General features: G+C 43.9%; 1 protein-coding gene across 1 annotated transcript; it reads left to right on the top strand.

Annotated features, from left to right (window-relative positions):
• The first annotated feature begins 1,681 nt into the window (after positions 1 to 1,681).
• tmem161b (transmembrane protein 161B) lies at positions 1,682 to 21,952 on the top strand. The gene is made up of 12 exons (XM_010877122.5): positions 1,682 to 1,919; positions 7,181 to 7,284; positions 8,375 to 8,458; positions 10,751 to 10,848; positions 13,774 to 13,930; positions 15,993 to 16,144; positions 16,443 to 16,503; positions 16,596 to 16,736; positions 17,478 to 17,591; positions 17,813 to 17,987; positions 18,090 to 18,186; positions 18,274 to 21,952. Exons 1-12 carry the CDS (start codon positions 1,917 to 1,919, stop codon positions 18,558 to 18,560), a joined length of 1,473 nt encoding a protein of 490 aa, XP_010875424.1. The 5' UTR covers positions 1,682 to 1,916; the 3' UTR covers positions 18,561 to 21,952.
• The last annotated feature ends 204 nt before the right edge of the window (positions 21,953 to 22,156 follow it).

Raw genomic sequence — 22,156 nt, 5'->3', positions numbered from 1 at the left:
CCAACAGCCACTAGCAGTTCCAGGAATTTTGGACAGGGGGAATTAAGAATGGCCTTGGTCGATGCTAGGGTTTGCTGATCACCGGTGCAGCAATCACTGGCAAAAAGCTGAAGAACAATTTACAGATTGTTCTAGATTACAATTTAGAATGACAGTTACAAATACAAACCAGAAAAACCTTAAAGGCACACAGATGGACTCCATTCAACTAAATACATGACTTAGTAATGACAATTGGTTGTATCTCCCAGCTCAGCCAAAGGGGGCTACATTGGCTATTGTTTTTTCTCTTCCTTCTGTTGATTTTTGATTAATAAATGATTGCAATACATAATCTTTCAGTGTCATTTGCTACATTACCTTTATTTGTCAATAGTGTTGAAGATTACATATCCATGTGTCCAAATATGTAAAAATAAAATAAATATAACACAACTTTCCAGGGGGAGTGCTTAATTTGTTGCATAAATTCTATGTATTGTAGTGATAATTTCTCAAATATTTTAACTATTCGGGTAATCTCCAACTGCAACTGGTCTACTTTCTTTTTTACAGTACTTTACAGCTATGTATGCTGGTGGTTGTCTTAGATAGGTTTACTGTAGTAAGCAGTATTAATTGGGCGCAATAAGGCTGCAAAATAAAAGCGGACAATAGTCTAATCTATGCATGTAACAACATGAATGATTTTAATAATAATTGACCTACACTCTTTTCTTTGAGGACTTTTGATATTGTGATAGTAATTTACAGCAATACCCTGGGAGCAGTTACAATGAACTCTCTTGCTCTTGTCAGTTTAGGTCATTGGTCTTCAACCCTCTCCTGGGGACCCCCCAGCAACCTCACAGTTTAGTTTTTGCCCTGAACTAGCTCACCTGATTCATCAGGTAAGGGCTTGTTAATTAGTTAATAAGTTGATCCAGGTGTGCTAGCTCTGAGATACATCTAATATATGGAATGGCTGGGGGGGTCCCCTGGAGAGGGTTAATAACCTGTGGTTTAGGTAATAGAACCCATCAAACTTTAGTTTACTGGCCCAACAGTCTTGACCTCTCGGCTACCCTGCCACCTTGATGATTGACTGATCCCTGCTGATGATCCCATAGGATATTATCCCAATAGGGTGATTAGCAGGCATCAGCCAATGACGTTGGAAGTCCCATCCAGTTGACTACATTTCAAATTCTGGGAACCCTCAATTTCGCTGCTCATGCCAAAAAAAAGGCTTTTAAACTCTGGAGGCTTCTACCAATCGCTCTGCATAAACTGCAGAAGTACCTTAATGAACTGACACGTTAAAAGTGCATTCCTGTGCTCAGACATTTGAAATATATTAAAAGGTCTGGCTAGTTATTTTAAGCATCAGCTAAACACATCATAGAAATGTGTCAGTCGATTAAATAGCAGATGTCTGTGGATAGACCGGTGAAAAGAAAAGTCACGTGTATTCTCACGTCTTCCGTTGTAGTGGTCTTTTATTGTGTTCTATATAATGCCAGTATGTAATAAACAAATGACTATAATAAGTATGCAACATATTTAACTATTCTTGAATGTGGTTCTATGGAGAAGATGATAATATCTAATGTAATGGGCTAGTCTTTTGTTTTAAGGAAATGAGCGCCCACATAGCGCATAATGTAAACAGGCATTTCTAGTGATACCTATACATCCAGAGTCTTAGCATGACCTCTACTGCATTTGAAAACACTCGGGAACCGAGTTGAATTGGTCATTGCAGCTGTAAAATGTAATTTTAACAACTGAACAACAGTTTGATCAACACATTAATTACTCTTAAATATCACCAACCTCAGAAAGGCTTATGTGCTCCGCGCCGCTCGATTTCCGACTCGGGGAGATTAGTGTGACGGTTGTCGGCGTTGAGTCAGTTTCAGCACCACTGCATCAACATGGTAAGTATCTTACTGTGGCTAGCTAGCAATTACATTAGCCGGTTGCTACTGAGAGCAGCTACCTAAAAAACCACTAACATGACATATGTGCTGCCTCATTGATTCTAATCACATCTAGAACATTCTAATCTAAGTATACTGAAGTGTTTCACCAGTTGTGATATCAAATCGGCACTTCAAAGTCATGCATTTGGTTCCTGTGTAAGTTAGCTGTGTTAGCAAACGTTAGCCTGGCATAAACTAGCTAGCTGTGGTGTACTGTACAGAAGTACGGTAGGCAACTGATTTAGCTTCCCAGTTGAAATATGTCAGACACCTGTTCAGCAAATGGATTCGTACTTGGCTTGCTTGCTAGCTATATTCACTTTGCAAGTTGTGAATCTCATGCATTAGCATGCAGAGAGACAGGTTTCTTCATCTCCTCTAAAACTGTCATTTTGACCTTAGAAAGTCCTGCGTTAGGTGGTATTTTTCTGTGTTATTTTCTACTGTACATACTCTGATATAACATTTCATCAGCCATACAGGGTATGTTCTTCATACAGAATGGTGTGATTATTAGTACTGGTAATGTTTACCAAATCGCCAGGGCAGCCTTTTAAGAAAATTTCACTCAAGTTTTAAGTCCTCTGGACTACAACAGCCTGGGTACCGGATTTTAATATGTTGTTACTTTGGGTTAGTTTAAATAAAATCAGAATGAAATGTGGACCTAGTCTCTCTGGTCCAAATGTAGATATTCCCTCTTGTTGATGTGCTTTTGTATTAAGTTGAATTTGGTGTTATTGTTGGTACGTCTACGCTGTAAGTAGGCCTTGAGTTGCAGATGGATGTTTAGTCTTTGAGGCTACTACTCAGGCTACACTGAAGTGGTAGTGATAGTTGCGATAGAATTCATGGGAATATGAAATAATGAAGGAGGGTTTTGAGATATGGGAGACCAATTAACTTAGAGTTTTGTTGGTTGCTAAGTTGTCCATGATCCATTGTCATGGTGATACCATCAATGATATTTTCTCATGATGCTTAAGACATTTAGATAATTTCGGCTTTTAGCCTTCATTGTCATTTGAGATTAGATTTGCCTTATCTTAGCTGGTAGTTGTCTTGGATAGGTTTGCTGTAGTAAACAGTATAAATTGGGTGCAATAAGGCTGCAAAATAAAAGCGGACAGTAGCCTAATCTATGCATGTCACAACATGAATGTTTTTAATAATAATTGACCTACACTCTTTTCTTTGAGGACTTTTGATATTGTGTGTGTTTGCTCTTAATCCATATTCCTAGTAGAAACATTTTCTGAGGAGATCCTCAAAGCTTTTCTTGTTCTCTTCAACTGTCAGCTTAACCCAAGAGAACTGGACACCTGGGGCAGTGAGGATGGGTTTCCCTCCTTGCTCTCAACTTGTTTAGGGGCCGGATTGAAGGCTGTCACATAGGCACATAGGAGATTGAGCTGTTGGTTATCTCTCCTGTGCCCCCCCCCCCCCCACGGCCTTCATTTGGCCCCTGTGTGGATGGGGTCGTGGGGACTGGGGAAGATAAGAGGGCCCATGCTGGTTCAATTTTCCCAGGCCCGGCAGTCCCAGAATCGGACATAGTCCCCTATGGAGAATGGTCAAGACCCACCCAACGGCGTGTTAAGAGTGTGTGTTTGACCCATATACCGAGAACATACGTTGAAGAGATTCCATCCGGCCTGTTATTGTCAGATACCAGAGGTCGCTTTTTTCTTGGCCTAAATTGTCACATAGGTTAAATGGTTCCTTTTCCTCCCTCTCTAACTCTGGTGCTGGTATTGACTTTGGCATTAGAGTGGATTCTGCACAGTGAAGTCCCCGCCCCCTCCCTTCATCTATCCCTCGCACAAACACGCACGCATGCATGCACGGACGCACTTTTCTGTTTTCTTACCCTCGCCTGTCACTCTCTCAAGTCCAGTAGTAGTCACTCTGTTTACCAAATGGCTCTAATAATCATTGGTCAGGTTTAAGTCAGCTGACCAGTGAACTCCAACACTTTTTTTCTCTCCCACATGCGTTGTTGTTGCTACTCACTTGGTCTCAAGTAGGTGCCACATCAGCAGGTTCTGCTACTCTTGGAATCGTAGTTAAAATGTTTTAAATGCGCAGCAGAAACATTTTAAGACTGTCAACATTTGTTTTTCTTCCTCTTGGTGTTCACGCTCTAATTTCTTGTGTCCTTGTTTGACTGTATCTCCACCAGAGCTAGAAGGTTGTTTGGGTTATTCAGGGCTTTTTGATGTATTCCCAGCCAGACAGACATTCACCGATACATTTTATTTGCAAATGGATTTGCCGGAGAATAAGTTGCATGGTTTTGTTTACAGTTACTGATGTTACTGATGAATGCTGCTCCTTTGCGTCAGAATTGAATAATCCTGTTGTATACCGTTGTTCAATTTGTTAATGTTTATACTTTTTTTTGTGTATGTATTTGTGACCAGTAAAATCTAAAGATCGGTTACTGTAAGTACACTTACAGTAGGATGTATGCATGATTTCCCATGTGTTCAAGTGCTTTCTCCCCTAAGAACTAACAGAACAGTCAATCTGGAGATGGGCTCATTTGGAACACCCATTTTCTTAAAAGGTGCACTTGATACCCATTAACCCCAGTCTAGACTTTTCAAATTCATCATGTTTTATCTTTACCTGACAAATGGTGCGAGTAAATTCATAAAACTTCAGATGGGAGATTGATCTTTAAATTCATTTTTTTTGTTATTAAAAAAAGGAATATATGTTAAAAAAAAATCTAAACTGTTTTGGTTGGCTAAATTGTTACGTGTGCACTTTCTGACTGCTCGGAGATAAATGAGCATCACATTGATTCTGAAGATCCTGTTTAAACTTGAATCATAGATGTAACAGAGATTTGTGTATTTATACGGCTAGGTATTAACAGCGCTCTACAGTGCATCTTTTCAAAGTATTTCTTAAATATTTTCTTTTCAATCTTCTGCTGTACACCAGTGGATGAGGTATTGCTCATTGCGCATGTAGGCTATAATTTGTGTGTTCCCACCTTTTTCAACTTAGCCAGCATACATGCTACCTGTAAAAAGTAGGAAGTAATATTAAAGCCCTGGGCTATAGACTGTATCATTAATGGATGTAGCAGCTCCATTCTGGCCCTTTAAAGGAATATTGATCTGTAAGGTTTGAAATTGAACCCCCTGTGCTAAAGCCTAAGCTGGCTATCATAGGGCTTGGCAGCTTCCCACTGCTGGTTGAGACTGCCACACCTTACCTTATTTCATTATTAAACTGATAGCAGTATGTGCAAATGGCCTAGATGTGCTAATAATGATTTCATTTCATTATTGCTACAGTTGTAGAACTACATCATAAGGGAAGAATTGCACTTAATTACATTCAGTAGTGGCTTCCTTATTATATTCCTAATAATCCCTTTTAAAATGACTCATGCATGAAATTGGTTAATACTGTAATTTCTAAAATTTATAATTCTTTTTTTTTTTTTTTTTTTTTCTTCAAATGCCCCAAAGCTGTTATCTACAGGCTGGAAGGACTAAACAAATCTGGGCTGGAAGGATGAAAAAGGAACCATATATTCTTAAAGCTTGCCCAAAGCCTTTTAAACTGTTCCTCCTCCATAATCCATAGCAGAAACATCAAAGTTAACTAGAATCAGTGTTTTTCCGATGGGTTGGCAGGTTGTTGAACTCCCACCAACACAGTCATTCCTAGCTCCTTTCTCTGACTGAAGATACAGAGAGCTCTTTCTAACAGGTGCCACAGGGTGTTTCTAACCGAAAATAACTTAATAAAACAATAGGTCACATGACGGGGGGGGGGATTAAATTTATTGTTTCAGAGGGAGTCATAATCGGTCGGAAATAATCAGCAATTTTTAAGCAATTCAGCGGTTTAAATGTTTTGCCTGTAATCATCTGATGCCAGTTGCTTTTTTGGTGCAATGCTGCACGGTTTGGTTTTTGCCAAACAAAACGTGTTGTTAACAAAGTCAACTAAAGCTAGCAGAACAAGCACCTGAAAGCATCTGTAAAGACTCCAAGAAGAACTGAGTCAAAACTGGAGCTCTTGGAGTGTGTTGTATTTCGTGTTGCTGAGTGCAGGTGCATGTTGAACGGTGGGATATCATATTTCCACTGGGATGTGAGAGGATAGACCACTACAGGATTGAAAGTGATTATGCATAACAATCTTTAGAAAGGTGGCAAATCCTTTCACTGCACTGTGTTTTGTGTGTCATGGAAGACATGGTTCTTTCCTGTGTTTTGATGACCAAACAGTAAGAGTTAGGCTAATTACTTAATATGTCAGACTGACTGTATATCCCTTTGGCATTCACAGATCAGTCATTGTGTTATCATATCTGGACAAGTTAAGCAAAAATGGAATTGGTGTTTTCCTACGATAAGAAGCCCATATCTGGACAAAACGTTTTTGAAGTCGTCTGGTCAAATGTACAGTCAAAACTCTGTGTTTGAAATGTGCCAAATGTGTACATAGCTACAGTGTATAGATGACTGTACTTAAGCCCCCCCACTTCCAACCTGGATTTCCTTGGCTAGGCGATAATTAAGCACAAGCAGTCAAATGTTCTGCCAAAACCGGAGCACACCAGCCGCACTAATCATGCTCTCATCATCAGAAAGGGCCACAGCTTGGATCCCGCCCACTTTGCCGAGAGTCTAAATTGCGGTGTTCTCCGTCACCGGTAAGAGGACACTGAATATTGTTTGGTGGTAATGACTGAAAGCGCCTGTCATTCTGTGAGGTAATTACATTTGGCTTGTAAATGAATCCTTTCGGGTTCTCTTCTGGCTTGACTTGACACCATCCTTTCCTCTGTGACATTTCAGCACGGTTGTACATTCCCCCTCTGTGCGTAACTTCTGGAGGACTAGCCTGTGCATGGAAGCTGCTGTGCAACTTGAGATGGATATTTTGAACGCCGCAACCTATCTCCCGTCGTGTTGCGAGACATGTTCCTGACTGAAAAAGGGATGGACAGAATCCTGCCACAGGGTCTTTCTGAGCTGTGTGCAGGATACTCACTGGCTAGAGAGTACCCTAACCCTGACGCGTGATCAATGGTTGAAAGACTGAGTGATATACTTCTGTGTCACATTTCACGTTTGCCTGACACTGATGAAAAACCCCAATGAAATGGTGTGCATTTAGCACAGGTGTCTGTCCTGCCTGTCCATGTATCATCTTAATACATCTGTTTGTTTTCTCTCCCTCAGGGTGTGATAGGTGTACAGCTGGTGGTTACCATGGTAATGGCCAGTGTCATTCAGAAGATCATACCTCATTATTCCTTCGCAAGATGGCTGCTCTGCAGCGGCAGGTAATGTTGACGTCTGATTCCTTACGTTTTTCGTCTCTGGCGGTGCCTTTTGGGGCCATTCTTATCTCAGTGTTTTTCCCTTCAGGACAATTTGTTTCAAAGGAGTCCTAACAATGTGGAACAGGATGTTTGCTCAACTTGTAAACACTCTCTTCATTGTCTGCTGAAAAGAATTTCTCCAAAAAACACAAACACATAATTAAGTCCCCTTGCATATACCAAAGGGCTTCATCAAATATTGGGATGACCCAAGAGGACAGGAAATAAAAAGTGCCTGCCTCGTTTCCTCTAATTAGCGCCATATGTGTTTTTGAGTAAACAGCTCTTCAGAACACACTTAATAATTCATCAGTGCTTTTTTCTTCTTCTGGGGGCTGTTGAAGCATCTTTCTTAAAAAATACTTTGGCCCAAGCTGTAGGCCCATAGTTTTGCTCCATGGAGATCTGCAATTAAGTCTCTGCTAATAAATAAATAAAGATGAAAAACAAGCGCTTTTCCCATCCCCTTCGTCTATGGCTCTTAGGGCTTGTGACAAGTGGATTTCTAAACAAAGTTAAAGACATGGCATGAAATGTTTTAGTCTTCAAAAGGCTGCTGTAAAATTAGCTCTTGTTTTAAGTCTGGTCCTTAAGGAACACGATATCTTGGCCTACTCTCTTTGTAAGCCTCCGGCAAGCGTTGTCAGAAATGTATTAGTTCACTTGAGTACATAAAATCTGCTTTTAGGGACATCTTGCATGTGTGTTTAGTAAGGTAAAGTAGTGCAAAACTCTGCTTGTTTGCTAATTGACGGCCCTAATCCTGTAAGGCCTGTAACCACAAACTATTGACCAATAAATTAAGAAATCACATCGGCTGACTTTTTGTTTCCTTTTGCCTACTTTGATCAACACTGACCCGAGGGTGTCGTGGCCTGTATGAATAATGTTCTTGCATAATGTTCTCGATAATTAGCTCATTGATAGATTCAGCTGTTGTCTTGCTAGACCTGCTCATACGACATCCCTCCTGGACCAGGCCTGGGGACGTCTGGGTCCATTCTAAAGCTGCCTAGGTTGCTTACTTGTCTCTTGCCTTCTCCTGTCCCAGTCTGCGATGGTACCAGCACCCTACGGAAGAGGAGCTCAGGAGCCTGGCTGGAAAGCAACAGAAAGCAAAGAGCAAGAAAGACAGGTGGGTGTCTGCGGACCGCAGCGTAGTGGGGGTGGCAGGCAGTCATTCCATCAGGCAGGATTGAAAAGTGTTAAGGCAGATGTTTGTGGTGTATGGAGCGTGGGCCCAGATCTTGGGCATGTCAAGGGAACGACGAAGCGGATGTTTAAGGCCTGTTTGAGTGAGGGGATTTTTTTTATTGGGGGGTGGGGTTACTGGCCTTTGCTACAGAATGGTGGTGGAGTCTTGATTGCTCAGTCCTGACCAGGAGACATTTCTGTGATGTGCAAATAGCTTTAGGCCTAATCTCATTCTGTAGGGCTTCAGGTCATGATCATACTGCCATGACTTCTGGAGAACTAGAGAACTAGGCCTGTTCTTATGTACTGTGGTTCATCTGGCTGGTTTCTGGTTTGTCTCTATTGTCTCTGGTTCATCTCTCTGGTTTCTGGGTTATCTCTCTGGTCTCTGGTTCATCTGTGTTTTTTGTCTGTGGTCCATCTGGGTGGTCTGTGTTTTCAGAACTATGATGTAAAAGTAAGCATACTTTTGCATTAGTGTTCTGGAAATCACTGTGCATCACTGTCCAATTGGCCCAGCCTGGCATTTAATTAACTTAAATGTAAACAGTATCTAGACATTTCCCTATTTCCTCTTGCTTCCAGCCTAACAGCTGAGATTTGTACATACATGGCAGTAAATAAATTGTCAGTGTTATGATTGGAATTATTCTCCTTCCCTTAAGGTGATCCGGCTTGTAGTGTAGCGAGTTCTTGATGAGTCAGATGATTGATGAGCTACATTCAGCACCTTGGACAGAGTATCAGAACTAGCTATAACTGCCCACAGCATGCTGCGCAAACACACTATGGCAATCAAAATAACAACCGACCAGCTTAGCTGTCAACGCTAGCTTTGCTGTGGAGCTATTTAAAATATCAAGATTCACAACTACAACCGCAGCACGGCACCACTGAAAATAAGTAACGCGCCTAGTGATGTACTGTTGCTTTATTGTTCACCTTCATTCTGTCGTCTTTAATTTACATTTGATGTACCGGTGTGGCTTTTACCAAAGCGGTGAGGCAACATAAACTTTGTGAAGTGACTGAATCTCCGGAGTAGGGGTGTAAGGGTACGCTAAAGTCACGGTTCGGGAACGTAACGGTACGCTAAAGTCACGGTTCGGGAACGTAACGGTACGCTAAAGTCACTGTTCGGGAACGTAACGGTACGCTGACGTCGCGGTTCGGTACGTACCTGAAATGTTAAGTCACAGTTCGGTACGATTTCGGTAAAGTGGAATTTCGGTACAATGTTGTTGTTAGCCTTGCTAACGTTAGCTTAGGGTTCCTGGATGCAAGCTATTGAAAGCTAGTCTAAGTCTTCTGTAGTACACAGGGAGGAATTGGCTGTTTGTCATCCTCTAGCTGACATTATAATTTCTTAGTAAGCAAACTTCGCTCATGTGCTAGGCTACTTCAGCTTAGTTCCGTCTCTGGGGAAACTTTAGAATTGTAGACTATATTCACTCACCGAACGTCCCAAACCAAACAGTATGTATACGTGTACTGTCACCCCCCCCCCCCCCCCCCCACTCCGCCGTAGTTTGGCAGCATTCCCCATGCTGAGGTTCTGCCTCCACGGCCTGGGAAATGGTCCAGTCCCTAGGCCTCTGTGAGGCGGGTCAGAGCTCAACGCCCCATCGGCCCGCACTTCAAATGGCTGACCGCTTTCCCTTGGCCTGCTTGTGCCACACATTCCTTTTGTTGTGCCTCAGATGTCAAACGTCTCCGTATTGGGCCCTGGTGTCTTGTCGTGGTATTGTCCGGTGAGTCCAGAACGCACACAGAGCTGAACAAACAGCACTCCGGTAGAGGAACCTCTGGCCCGGCTCCTGCCGTGTCCTGCAGCCCTGCCTGCCCGGCACCCCCCCCCCCCCCCGTTGCTATGCCACAAAATATGGGACTTATGATTTATGTGGGATGCTAATCCGCTCTACAATGGAGCACACATCGCTGTTTGGCGCCCCTTGGTCAGGTTCACAATAGATACTAGGTTTTTGAGTTGCCTCCACGACGCTGCCTTGTCGTATGGCAGATGTCAAAGTTAGATGGAGATGAAGAGTTCAGGTTCTTACCCACTGCTACTTGTGGCCCCTGGTAAATTGATTTGATAGCAATCAATTGAATGAGTGCAGCTGTCTTTGTAGTTGTCTTGATAAGAGGTGGCACAGTGGCCAGCTCAACAAATTGAGTATGTCGGTCTGGTTTGTTTTGTTTGTTTGGCATTGATGCTTGTCTTTTGTTCCAGGAGGAACAATGGCCACATAGAGAACAAACCTCTGACCATTCCCAAGGACATAGACCTTCAGCTTGAGACCAAATGCATCACTGAAGTGGACACATTAGGTATGAGGACTTCTACAAGCGCTATTTAATCACCTCATGTTTGTTAGGAATGGGGATTTGAAAGTACCCTGCAATACAATGTGTGTGTTTGTGTGTGTGTGTGTTTGTATGTATATGTACAGTTGTGCTCAAAAGTTTGCATACCCTTGAAGAATTGATAATATACACTCACCTAAAGGATTATTAGGAACACCATACTAATACTGTGTTTGACCCCCTTTTCGCCTTCAGGACTGTCTTAATTCTACGTGGCATTGATTCAACAAGGTGCTGAAAGCATTCTTTAGAAATGTTGGCCCATATTGATAGGATAGCATCTTGCAGTTGATGGAGATTTGTGCGATGCACATCCAGGGCACAAAGCTCCCGTTCCACCACATCCCAAAGATGCTCTATTGGGTTGAGATCAGTGAACTCATTGTCATGTTCAAGAAACCAATTTGAAATGATTTGTGACATGGTGCATTATCCTGCTGGAAGTAGCCATCAGAGGATGAGTACATGGTGGTCATAAAGGGATGGACATGGTCAGAAACAATGCTCAGGTAGGCTGTGGCATTTAAACGATGCCCAATTGGCACTAAGGGGCCTAAAGTGTGCCAAGAAAACATACCCCACACCATTAAACCACCACCTTCAGCCTGCACAGTGGTAACAAGGCATGATGGATCCATGTTCTCATTCTGTTCACGCCAAATTCTGACTCTACCATCTGAATGTCTCAACAGAAATCGAGACTCATCAGACCAGGCAACATTCTTCCAGTCTTCAACTGTCCATTTTTGGTGAGCTCGTGCAAATTGTAGCCTCTTTTTTTCCTATTTGTAGTGGAGATGAGTAGTACCCGGTGGGGTCTTCTGCTGTTGTAGCCCATCCGCCTCAAGGTTGTGCATGTTGTGGCTTCACAAATGATTTGCTGCATACCTTGGTTGTAACGAGTGGTTATTTCAGTCAAAGTTGCTCTTCTATCAGCTTGAATCAGTCTGCCTCTAGCATCCTCGTCCTCTGGCCTCTAGCATCAACAAGGCATTTTCGCCCACAGGACTGCCGCATACTGGATGTTTTTCCCTTTTCACACCATTCTTTGTAAACCCTAGAAATGGTTGTGCGTGAAAATCCCAGTAACTGAGCAGATTGTGAAATACTCAGACCGGCCCGTCTGGCACCAACAACCATGCCACGCTCAAAATTGCTTAAATCACCTTTCTTTCCCATTCTGACATTCAGTTTGGAGTTCAGGAGATTGTCTTGACCAGGACCACACCCCTAAATGCTTTGAAGCAACTGCCATGTGATTGGTTGATTAGATAATTGCATTAATGAGAAATTGAACAGGTGTTCCTAATAATCCTTTAGGTGAGTGTATGTACCATTTGTAAAGAAAACATGAGTGAGCAGGCAAAACACGTCTATCATTTCTTATAGAATTCCATTCAACTGTAGGTCATAACAGAATGGCACAATCATAAAACAAATGCCTCCAGGTCATGCAACGTCTTTGGTCGTCTAGCATGAACCGCACATTTGAGATCTCCCCAGGGTGATATTAAGGTTAGGAGACCTTGGCTTTTTTGTGGTTTTGGTGCTGTAAAGGCTTCTTTCTAGCAGCTCGACCATGCAGCTAATTCTTGTTCAAGTATTGTGCTCCTTGAAGCAACCACACTGTCTTTTTCCAGAGCTGCCTTTATGTCTCCTGAGGATTCCTGTTGGGTATTTCTTTATATCCTGAACAATTCTTCTGGCAGTTTTGGCTGTAATCTTTCTTTGTGTACCTGACCTTGGCTTGGTATCAAGAGATCCCAGAATTTTCCACTTCTTAAAGTGATTGAACAGTACCGACTTGCATTTGCATAGCGTTGGATATCTTCTTATATCTTTTTTCATCTTTATAACGTTCCATTACCTTGTTAGGCAGGTCTTTTGACAGTTCTGCTACCGATTGACTCAGTATCTAGCCTGCTCATTGCATCCACCCGAGAGCTAACAATCTCTTTGACTATTTATACACAGAGATTAATTGCAATCTAAAAAGCCACAGGTGTGGGAAAGTCACCTTTAATTGCCATTTTCACCTTGTGTGTCTGTAACACGGCCAAACATTCAAGGGTATGTAAACTTTTGATCAGGGCCATTTGGGTGATTTCTGTCATCATTATGATTTCAAAAGAATCCAAACAAATATGTGATAATAAATGGCTTCATATGATCACAATCCTTAAATATTTTTTATTTTTTTGCATCAGTCATATTTTCAAAATCAATCTTACGAGCACAACTGTATATTGCAATACACATTAGGCTTCAATACATCACAAATCATAATGATATCACAACTGAGTCACAATACCTATAATCCCCATTAGCAACCCCTTATTAAGGACCACTTTATTTGAAATAACTTAGAACTTCTAAATGTAATATTAAGGATTGACCTTCAGGACAGTTTAACCTGTCAACACAAATAATTTAGCAGCGTACAATTTTGAAAAGTATATTCTTAAACAAGCAACTTCATATGATTATATTATTAAATAAAGAAGAAATTAATATAATATAAAGGGCAGCAGTATGTAATTTTTTTTAATGTTAACTATGCTAAATCTTTGCATAGAGTAACTGTATACTAATTATTTAGAGAAATTAAAACGAGTAAAAAGATCTTGAAAAACTCCTTCATACATGAATTACTTCTGAGTGTCAAGATTCTTGTTCAAAAACAGTAATTGGTCAACATGCTCTTATGTGAGTGCACTCTGTGGGATCACTATTGATTCTAGAGATCAGAGTATCGATACGATATTGTGGGGGGGGGAAAGAATCGCAGTTGCACAGCGCCGATTGGTTTCCGTGAATATCAGCATGAAACTAACAAACCGACCTGTCACTAATGATCGTTTTTCCTCCTGGCGCGGCTGGTCTCTGCAGCGCTGCATTACTTCCCCGAGTTCCAGTGGCTGGTGGACTTCTCGGTGGCCGCCACGGTGGTATATGTGATCACAGAGCTGTACTACACCGTGGCCCGGCCCTCTGGGGAAATGAACATCAGTGTGGTGTGGTGTCTCCTCGTCCTCTCCTTCGTCATGTATCCTTCAGGCGTCACATTGTTGAACACGTGATTTGACCTCAAGGTCATGCTTAGGAGGGTTCCCGGTCGGGAGACGTCGAGGATGTGTTTGAACGCCGTCTCGCGTGATGGCTCCAACAATCCAAAGCGAAACGTCTTGAGTTAAAGATGTACCGTAATCGTCCTTGTATTTCTTCATTCCATAGACAGTCTGTGAATCCTGCCTTTTGTCCCCTACCTGTTAATGTTTAAATACCTATTTGTGTAAGAGCGTTGAAAACCTTGTAAAGAGCATTGATTGTTCCCAGGCTCGGTTTCAGAGGTCCGGGATCAACAGGCTAGCAGGCAGTTGTTAGTAAGTGGCCGTAAACCTCCGCCTGCCACCGCCTGTCCTCCGCCAGTGTGTCACCAAATCATACGTATTATCCTGGACCGCAGTTCGCCGAACCAATCTTTCCCGCGCTCATGTCGGCCCTGGAGGAGTGCATTTGGGAGGCATGTCATTTCCTGCCTGCCTGCTGAGGATGATTGGAGGCCCAATTTTCGTAGCCCACCAGACTTATTTACCTGGGAACCGAATGGACACGGACGGGGGTGGGAAACGAAGACTCGGAGGAGGCACAGCTGGCTGGGTGGATGATGATGATGTGATGGGGTGTGTGTGTGTGTGTGTTAATGGCACACTTGATTTCAGATTCCCATTGCTGGTGACCCTCTGCGAAGAGTAAAGAGCTGCAGGATGTAGCCAGGCTCCTACTGGGTTAACCTCGACTTAACACACCTCAGCCCCCGAATGGAACCGCAGGCACACCTCAGCCCCCGAATGGAACCGCAGGCACACCTCAGCCACCGAATGGAACCGCAGGCACACCTTAGCCCCGGAATGGAACCGCAGCCACCAAATGGAACCGCAGGCCCACCTCAGCCACCGAATGGAACCCGCGGGCCCACCTCAGCCACCGAATGGAACCCGCGGGCGGGCGCGCGTGCGTGTGTGTGTGTGTGTGAGAAGAAAAAAAAAACAGCAAAATTCACCACTTGCTCTCTGTGGCTGCTGCCCAGGTAGTGCCTTTCAAAGAGTCCCTGAAATAACTCGCCGGGTGGTGCCTTTCAAAGAGTCCCTGAAATAACTCGCCGGGTGGTGCCTTTCAAAGAGTCCCTGAAATAACTTGCCGGGTGGTGCCTTTCAAAGAGTCCCTGAAATAACTTGCCAGGTAGTGCCTTTCAAAGAGTCCCTGAAATAACTTGCCGGGTGGTTCCTTTCAAAGAGTCCCTGATATAACTCGCCGGGTGGTGCCTTTCAAAGAGTCCCTGAAATAACTCGCCAGGTAGTGCCTTTCAAAGAGTCCCTGAAATAACTCCATATCCACTCTCCCTCGGTTGCCTTCCTGAACTGTAATTGTCTATGTTTACCACTTGCATTGCTGTCTTTCTAGCCCTGACTTTTGCCAACAACTAATAAGAACTGTACTTGCTACCATGGAGTTGTGTGGTTGTTCCACCTAGCTATCTGAAAATGTATGAACTAACTGGAAGTCTCTCTGGATGAGCTGTAAATTTAGCAGGCTTTGTTAGCAGCCACGTCGCTGACAGCGGGGCTGCTACTTTGAGAGAGGCTAGCACTGAGTTGTTGGGTACCTTTTTGAAAAGCAACCTTTAATATCCCGGTTGTGACCCCTAGATAAAGGCCAGTGCATTGGAGCCTGCATTAGCATGAATCCCCAGTCAGAATGAATAAAGCTCCATCTCCATGGAGACGCAGGGCAGCTCCAGAAGCATGCTGTGGCCTTAGTTGGCTTGCTGGAAACACTGCGGCTTGGCGCAAAAGGACCATTCTGGATCTGAAAAAGCCAGGCGATTGAGCCACATGGTAATATATACACAGCCACTGTTGAGGGAAAAGAGAAAAGTGACTGTGTGCGCACGCGCATGTTTGGGCGTGCATGTCATGGCATCACTGTGCAGGAGTCTTGATTTCTCCATTATGTCAATCTGCCACCAACATCGCTCCAGAAAGATTTAGGCTATGTTTCACCCATCGTGTGTTTCTGCTGTGTTCTCCTTAACTCCCCTGACCCAGAAAGACCCTGTTCTCCTTGACGGCCCACTACTTTAAGCTGGAGGAGGGTGGCGAGCGCTCACTCTGCATCACCTTTGGTTTCTTCTTCTTTGTGAAAGCCATGGCCATCCTCATTGTCACTGAGAACTACCTGGAGTTTGGCCTGGAGACAGGTGAGTGAGCCTTCAGTCAAAACGGCTGGCTGGCACTTCTTCTGTCTGGGGACCAAACAGCTGGCGAGGATGTTCTTCCTGTCCACTACTGCTTGAGTTGGAAGGTGAAGTTTGTAAGTGGGCTCTGTGGAGCCGATTGAGGAGCTGGTGGGCAGTTAATGGCCTGAAGTTAGAAGCTTTTTTCCCCCCATGGATGGTGTATTGAGAATAGTAGATTCAAGGAATAAATACATTTCCACAAATGGTTATGTAAATGTTTTTTATGGGGATTGTAAATATATTTTTCTCTTTGGCTTAGGTTTTGCCAATTTCTCTGAAAGTGCCACGAATTTTTTGGAAAACCAGGGGCTGGAGTCTCAGTAAGTATGGTATTTTTCTGTTGGTATGTGTTATTGTTGTTTAGAAATGTAATGGACACCTAAGCCCTGTCTGACTGTGTTCTTTCCAACAGGGGTCCCATATCTAAACTCACTTTTAAGCTTATCCTGGCCCTGCTCTGCTCTCTGATTGGTGCATTCCTTACATTTCCCGGCCTCCGATTGGCTCAAATGCACCTGGACGCCCTCAACCTGACCAGAGCCAAAGTCACACAGTGAGTCCCTGTCTTGCCTGCAGTTGTCCTCCCCTCATCCAGACTACTGTACCACACCTGCTGGCATCCCATTCCTCTATGGGCTGGTTGAAGTAGTCGTGTGACCGTTTTTACGGGCCTACTAGCCTGTCCTGTCAATGGGTGTTCATGATGCCATAAACAAACCCTGCTGACGTAGCGGAACCCCACCATACAGAGACACGTCCACCCAGAGTGTTCTGGATGAGACAGGACTGTTTGGCTCGTCCCATAAATCCTTTCCCAGCTGGAGCACGTTTCTATTTTAACACCCACCGAGTGGCAGGCCTGTAACACAGGGGAGGGGGCCTGGAGTGCATCGCACCCCCTTAATCCACTGGGCAGAGTCTAGCCCCCCCCGCCCCCCCACCTGTCAGGGGCTTACCCAGGGTCTGTTCCCAGGGTTACCAGCCCTGATCTCTCCTAGGTACTCGCCTCTCCCTGTGTCTGCCTCTCTGCCCAGCCGTGGAGACACGTGATGAGATGGCTAGTAGGGACTGATTGAGATTACATAAGAGATTTCTGTCAGCGGACATGTCGGCCCAACACACTTGTTCCACGCGTCACGCGTCCAACTTCTTTCATCTGTGCCGTAAGCGCTTACGGGAGTAGAGCCGTCCTTTGTTGACCTGGACAGTGTCCGCGTGTCTGATACTTCTGAATCGGACAAGGCTTTTCTCTGACAACAACGGACAACCACATGTTTTTCTCCCTCTCTTTCAGGACATTGCTCCATATCAACTTCCTAGCCCCTCTCATTATGGTCCTGCTGTGGGTGAAGCCCATTACCAAGGACTATTTCCTGAATCCAACACTCGGGAAGGAGAGTATGCCTTTGTAAGCCCGTCCCCAAAAAGACTCCATGCACATGTTATTTGTAATGAACTAACTTCCCGCTTCCTCTGTCCACCCCTCCCTGTCCGCCCCCCCACCTCTCGCTGTCCCCCCCTGTACAGCCCCTGTCTATCCCGACCTTCCCTCTACACAACTGATGTTGGCTAATCTGTTCCCAGTCACGGCCACACACTGACCGGCTGTCTCCCTCCGTGTGTCCCCAGGATGACCGAGGAGACCTACGACACTCTGCGCCTGTGGGCCATCCTGCTCCTCTGTGTCCTGCGCCTGGCCATGATGAGACACCACCTCCAGGCCTACCTCAACCTGGCCCAGAAGGGCGTGGAGCAGATGAAGAAGGAGGCGGGACGCATCAGCACCATCGACCTGCAGAAGATGGTGAGGGCGGGGCTTGGGCTCGGCCGATCCGACGCGGCCAGGGGGGAGAACCGGCGGGGTTTGACCAGTTCCACCTTCACAGGAGGTTTTCTGTGCCCCCAGGTCGCTCGTGTGTTCTACTACCTGTGTGTAATCGCCCTGCAGTATGTGGCCCCCTTGGTGATGCTGCTGCATACTACCTTGCTGCTGAAGACCTTAGGTGAGTTTGCCCAAATGACCGCCCACGAGGCATATTAAAGAGTGTGGCTTCATGTGCCGCCCTTTCCCCCGACTCTGTGTGTTTTAGGGGGACACTCCTGGGGAGTGTATCCTGAGGATGACCTTCCCTGCTCGCTGGAGATGAACTCCGACCCTGCTGTGGTGGCGGCGGCGTCGACGGCGACTCCCGGTTTGGCTCTGGAGGCCCGGGCGTCGGTGGCCCACCTGTCAGTTGCCCTCGGGGGCCTGAGGACAGTGTTCACCCCTCTCCTCTTCCGTGGCCTACTCTCCTTCCTCACCTGGTGGATCGCTGCCTGCCTCTTCTCCACTTCCATCTTTGGCCTGTTTTACCACCAGTATCTTATGGCGGCATAGCAGCCTTCCCCCTGGGTCAGGTGTGTCCTGCAGGACTCTGTTCCAGGCCCGTTCAGACATGACTGTGTGGGGTGGGGCCCTAATGAACACAACCCTCCCCCTGTGAGCCCTGTCACTCATATCAGCAGGCTGTCCTCCACCAATGACTGAGCTCTTCTTTTACTAAAAGCCGTTCCACTGTAGCCGAATGATGCTGAAATGAAGCCTTCTCACTTTAAAATCTATATCAAACAAAAACGAATGATTGGAAGGTTCAACAAACCGTTGAACTGTGTTCTGAAGGACCATTTGGCGTTTACAGTAACACGTTTAGCTGAAGAGAGGTGCAGATGTAAAGTTTGGTAACCGATTGATGGAACAAATGGCACAAACCGTCTTTCTGTTAACAAACTTGGCATTTCCAACATTGTTAAATGGTATATGTTTATGTTAAAAGATATCAGTTGACATGGTTAAAAGTAGTTCCTGAGAACAGTGCTGAATTGTTTGTTGAACTTAGCAATCATTGTTCCTTTTTTGGCCAAAACCTTGTTTTCAAAAGTTTTCAATTCTATTCACAGCATCACTCTGCTACAATGGAATTGCCTCTACTTTTCTGAGAGCAGGATTCACAAATCCTTAACAAAAGAGACTAATATAAACACGAGTAACAATGTATGTGTGAAGTCTTAATCGGAGAAGCAGAGACAACCGTGTCCCTGCAGGCTGAAGGATAGGGGCGACAGGCTTGGGATTTAGTACAGGGACATGTGAGCTAACCTGCCAATAAGAGGTCACTGCTGCCCGCCCGTCATCGTTCGAGAAGGGACAGCTGAATGAGATGGCAGTCCTGCTGGAGAGGGAATTGGAGTGGAAACCTTACCGGGAGATCCCCTACTGAGATCATCACTTGAAACCGTTATATTTAAATGTGTTTAAACTGACTGGCTCCCAAGGAAGAACATGGGTTTTGAAGAATGTGTTCCTTCTGATTTGTGAAGTATTCCGCCACCTCCCCTTGTTGACCTGGTACAAACTGAGCCATACTGAGGGAGCTGAGAGAACCGCGTGGCCCTTCTGACAGCTGCCGACAGTCAGAGAGGGTGGCACACGTGATGTGTGTGTGTGTGTGTGTGTGTGTGTGTGTCTGTCTACGTGTTGTTCAGTCCCAGCTGTTACGTTAGCATTCAACCAAAAGGGCATTTTGATCGAGAGAAGTGTTGTCAACTGCCACTTTCAGTCACCCTGCTCTGTACGTATGCAGCACTATAAGAGCCAGTAGAGAAAGTAGTGTTTTGTCTTCTAGCTTTATTTCATTTATCAGATGTTTTTTCTTTCTTGTTGTTGTTTGAAAGAGGTGCCAAGAATGAGTTCCCTTCAGCGGGCGGTGGATTTGATGACTGAAACTTATTAACACACAGCAACGCTGCGGCCTTCTGTATCCATAGTCACCCTCAACGATGTACTTTTTGTTTGTCATTTAGCCGATGCTCTTAACCAAGACGTTTTACGGTGTTGAGCAGCACACTCCCCTGTGGGTGTTGACCCAATGGCCCTGGTGTTGCAAGCGTCATGCTCTGCCAACGAGGCCACGCGGGACGTGAATGGAGCGCGAGTGTGTTCCCACTCGTGCATATCGTTCACGTACGACGACAACAGGCTTGCTGACGCACAGGAAACGCATCCATCCTGTTCAGAAGTGAAGGACTGTTGTGGGAACGTGACTCAAGACTGTAGGGTTATGTCTACTGGAGGTCCAAAGGGCTGACGATGCATTAGCCGGCTAGCTTCGATGAGCAATCAGAGAGAACATTTTATATTCTGGTTTAACTAGAAAGCTAATATATAGATGTGTTTTTTTTTTTTGTTGAGCCAATCAGACCAAGATGATTTCAAGCATATACACCTACTGTACTGAGCCAAAGTCTTAAGCCATCTGAGGATTATTTTTAAACTATTAATCTGGGCATTGATTCATTGCCTGTAAAGACACTATTAATAAAATGCAACAATTTCTTGTGTGTCCAGAAGTTTATTAGGATCTTGTGAGATGGCTAGAAGATGTCATAAATATGAAGACTTTGGGCACTTTGAAGACAATAATGTTGTTGACTTTAAACTCTGTCTGCATCTGAGTAACAGTACTTAAGTGTTACTTCCTCGAGGGACTGGAGGAAATCCAATTAACAGCTTGCTCAGCATCTGGCAGAATCATCTGGCACCAAAATGCACGCTTTGGCTGAGAACATTCTTAGAAAGAAATGGCCATCTTTGACTGGGGAAAAAAACTTGATGATAATGACCCCAATGATGTAACGGTATTAGATTGTCCTCCTCATAGACTTGAACATGGATCACTTGGACAGGGAAAATAACTAGGTCAAAATAAAGCCTACAAGACATCTGGAGGAATTTACCAGAAAGTGATGATACAACGATCTACCAAAGCAAATTCTTTTAGTTTTGCATTCTGTGGCCATACTGAATATATGTTTTCATTTTATCCATGCTCTTTGTGTTAACTTCAATATTATGTTTTTCTTAACAAATGAACACATGGCTCAGATTAATGGCATTAAAATAATCTTGGGTGGCCTAAGACTTTGGCACAGTCCTGTTAGTAGTTTTTTTTTTTTGTATCTTCAGGCAAGTTTGCGGGCTAACTCATTGATCCTTCTTTGTGGCATGTTCCTCAGAATTTAGAGAAATGTTCGTATTGATCAATAGTTGTTCTAAAGCTAGTCTGGAGAATTAACATTCTCACAGCGTCATATCGGAAGACAGTCTTTCTTTTTTTTTTTTATGAAAACTTTTTTTTAAAGAGCTGTCCAAGTCTTATCTTCACTTGTTCCTATCCATTTAAAAGGTGCAGATTGTGCACACTATGAATGTATTAATCCTGCTTAATTTCAGGTTGTTCTAATGATGGAAATGTTTGGTGTCCATGATTTAAATGGTTACCTTTTAAAACAGTTTAATGGCAGCACATGGCTCCTATTTCTAGCCATGTGTCTCATTTGACAGTTTCAACAGCAGATTTGTTTAATTTTGACAAGCATTTTTGAAATTACATTTTTATGTATATTTTTTTTTGGGGGGGGGGGGGGTCTATAATTTCCAATCTTAACACCAAATTATGTATTATTGGGCTCTGCAGTGTTTTTAATCAGTTCGGAAATGTGTTGAAGACAAATCAATTACAAATCGTATCTTTAGATTTTTTTTTCTCCCCCCGATATGTCAATCAAGAAGTAGCTGGGATACTTTTACAATCCGTTAGCCAGAAGGCATTGTTTGTCTTGTCTGTCACCAATTGAGTGTTTTATTTTGTGTTCAGAAGTATTTCTATTCTTCCATGTATTTATTATTCCTGGTTTAGTTTGTCATTAATAAATTAAAATCATTACTTGTTATTTAATGGTTTGAATCTCAAGAATCACAAATGTTCTTTCTTATAAAAACTTTGCTTGGTTGACACGTCACAAGGAAAAGCTCATTCATGGCTCACCCCAGAGGCACAAAAGGTTGTTTGTCAGTTAAGTACACTGGCATTCAAGACCATATTGTCTAACTTAGATTTTAAACAGGTTTGTTTAGAAATATTATTGAGCATGCTG

The sequence above is a fragment of the Esox lucius genome, chromosome 13 (assembly GCF_011004845.1).
Source record: "Esox lucius isolate fEsoLuc1 chromosome 13, fEsoLuc1.pri, whole genome shotgun sequence".
Lineage (NCBI taxonomy): Eukaryota > Metazoa > Chordata > Actinopteri > Esociformes > Esocidae > Esox > Esox lucius.
The sequence above is the reverse complement of the archived record's forward strand: the minus strand, read 5'-3'. Positions and strand labels throughout refer to the sequence as shown.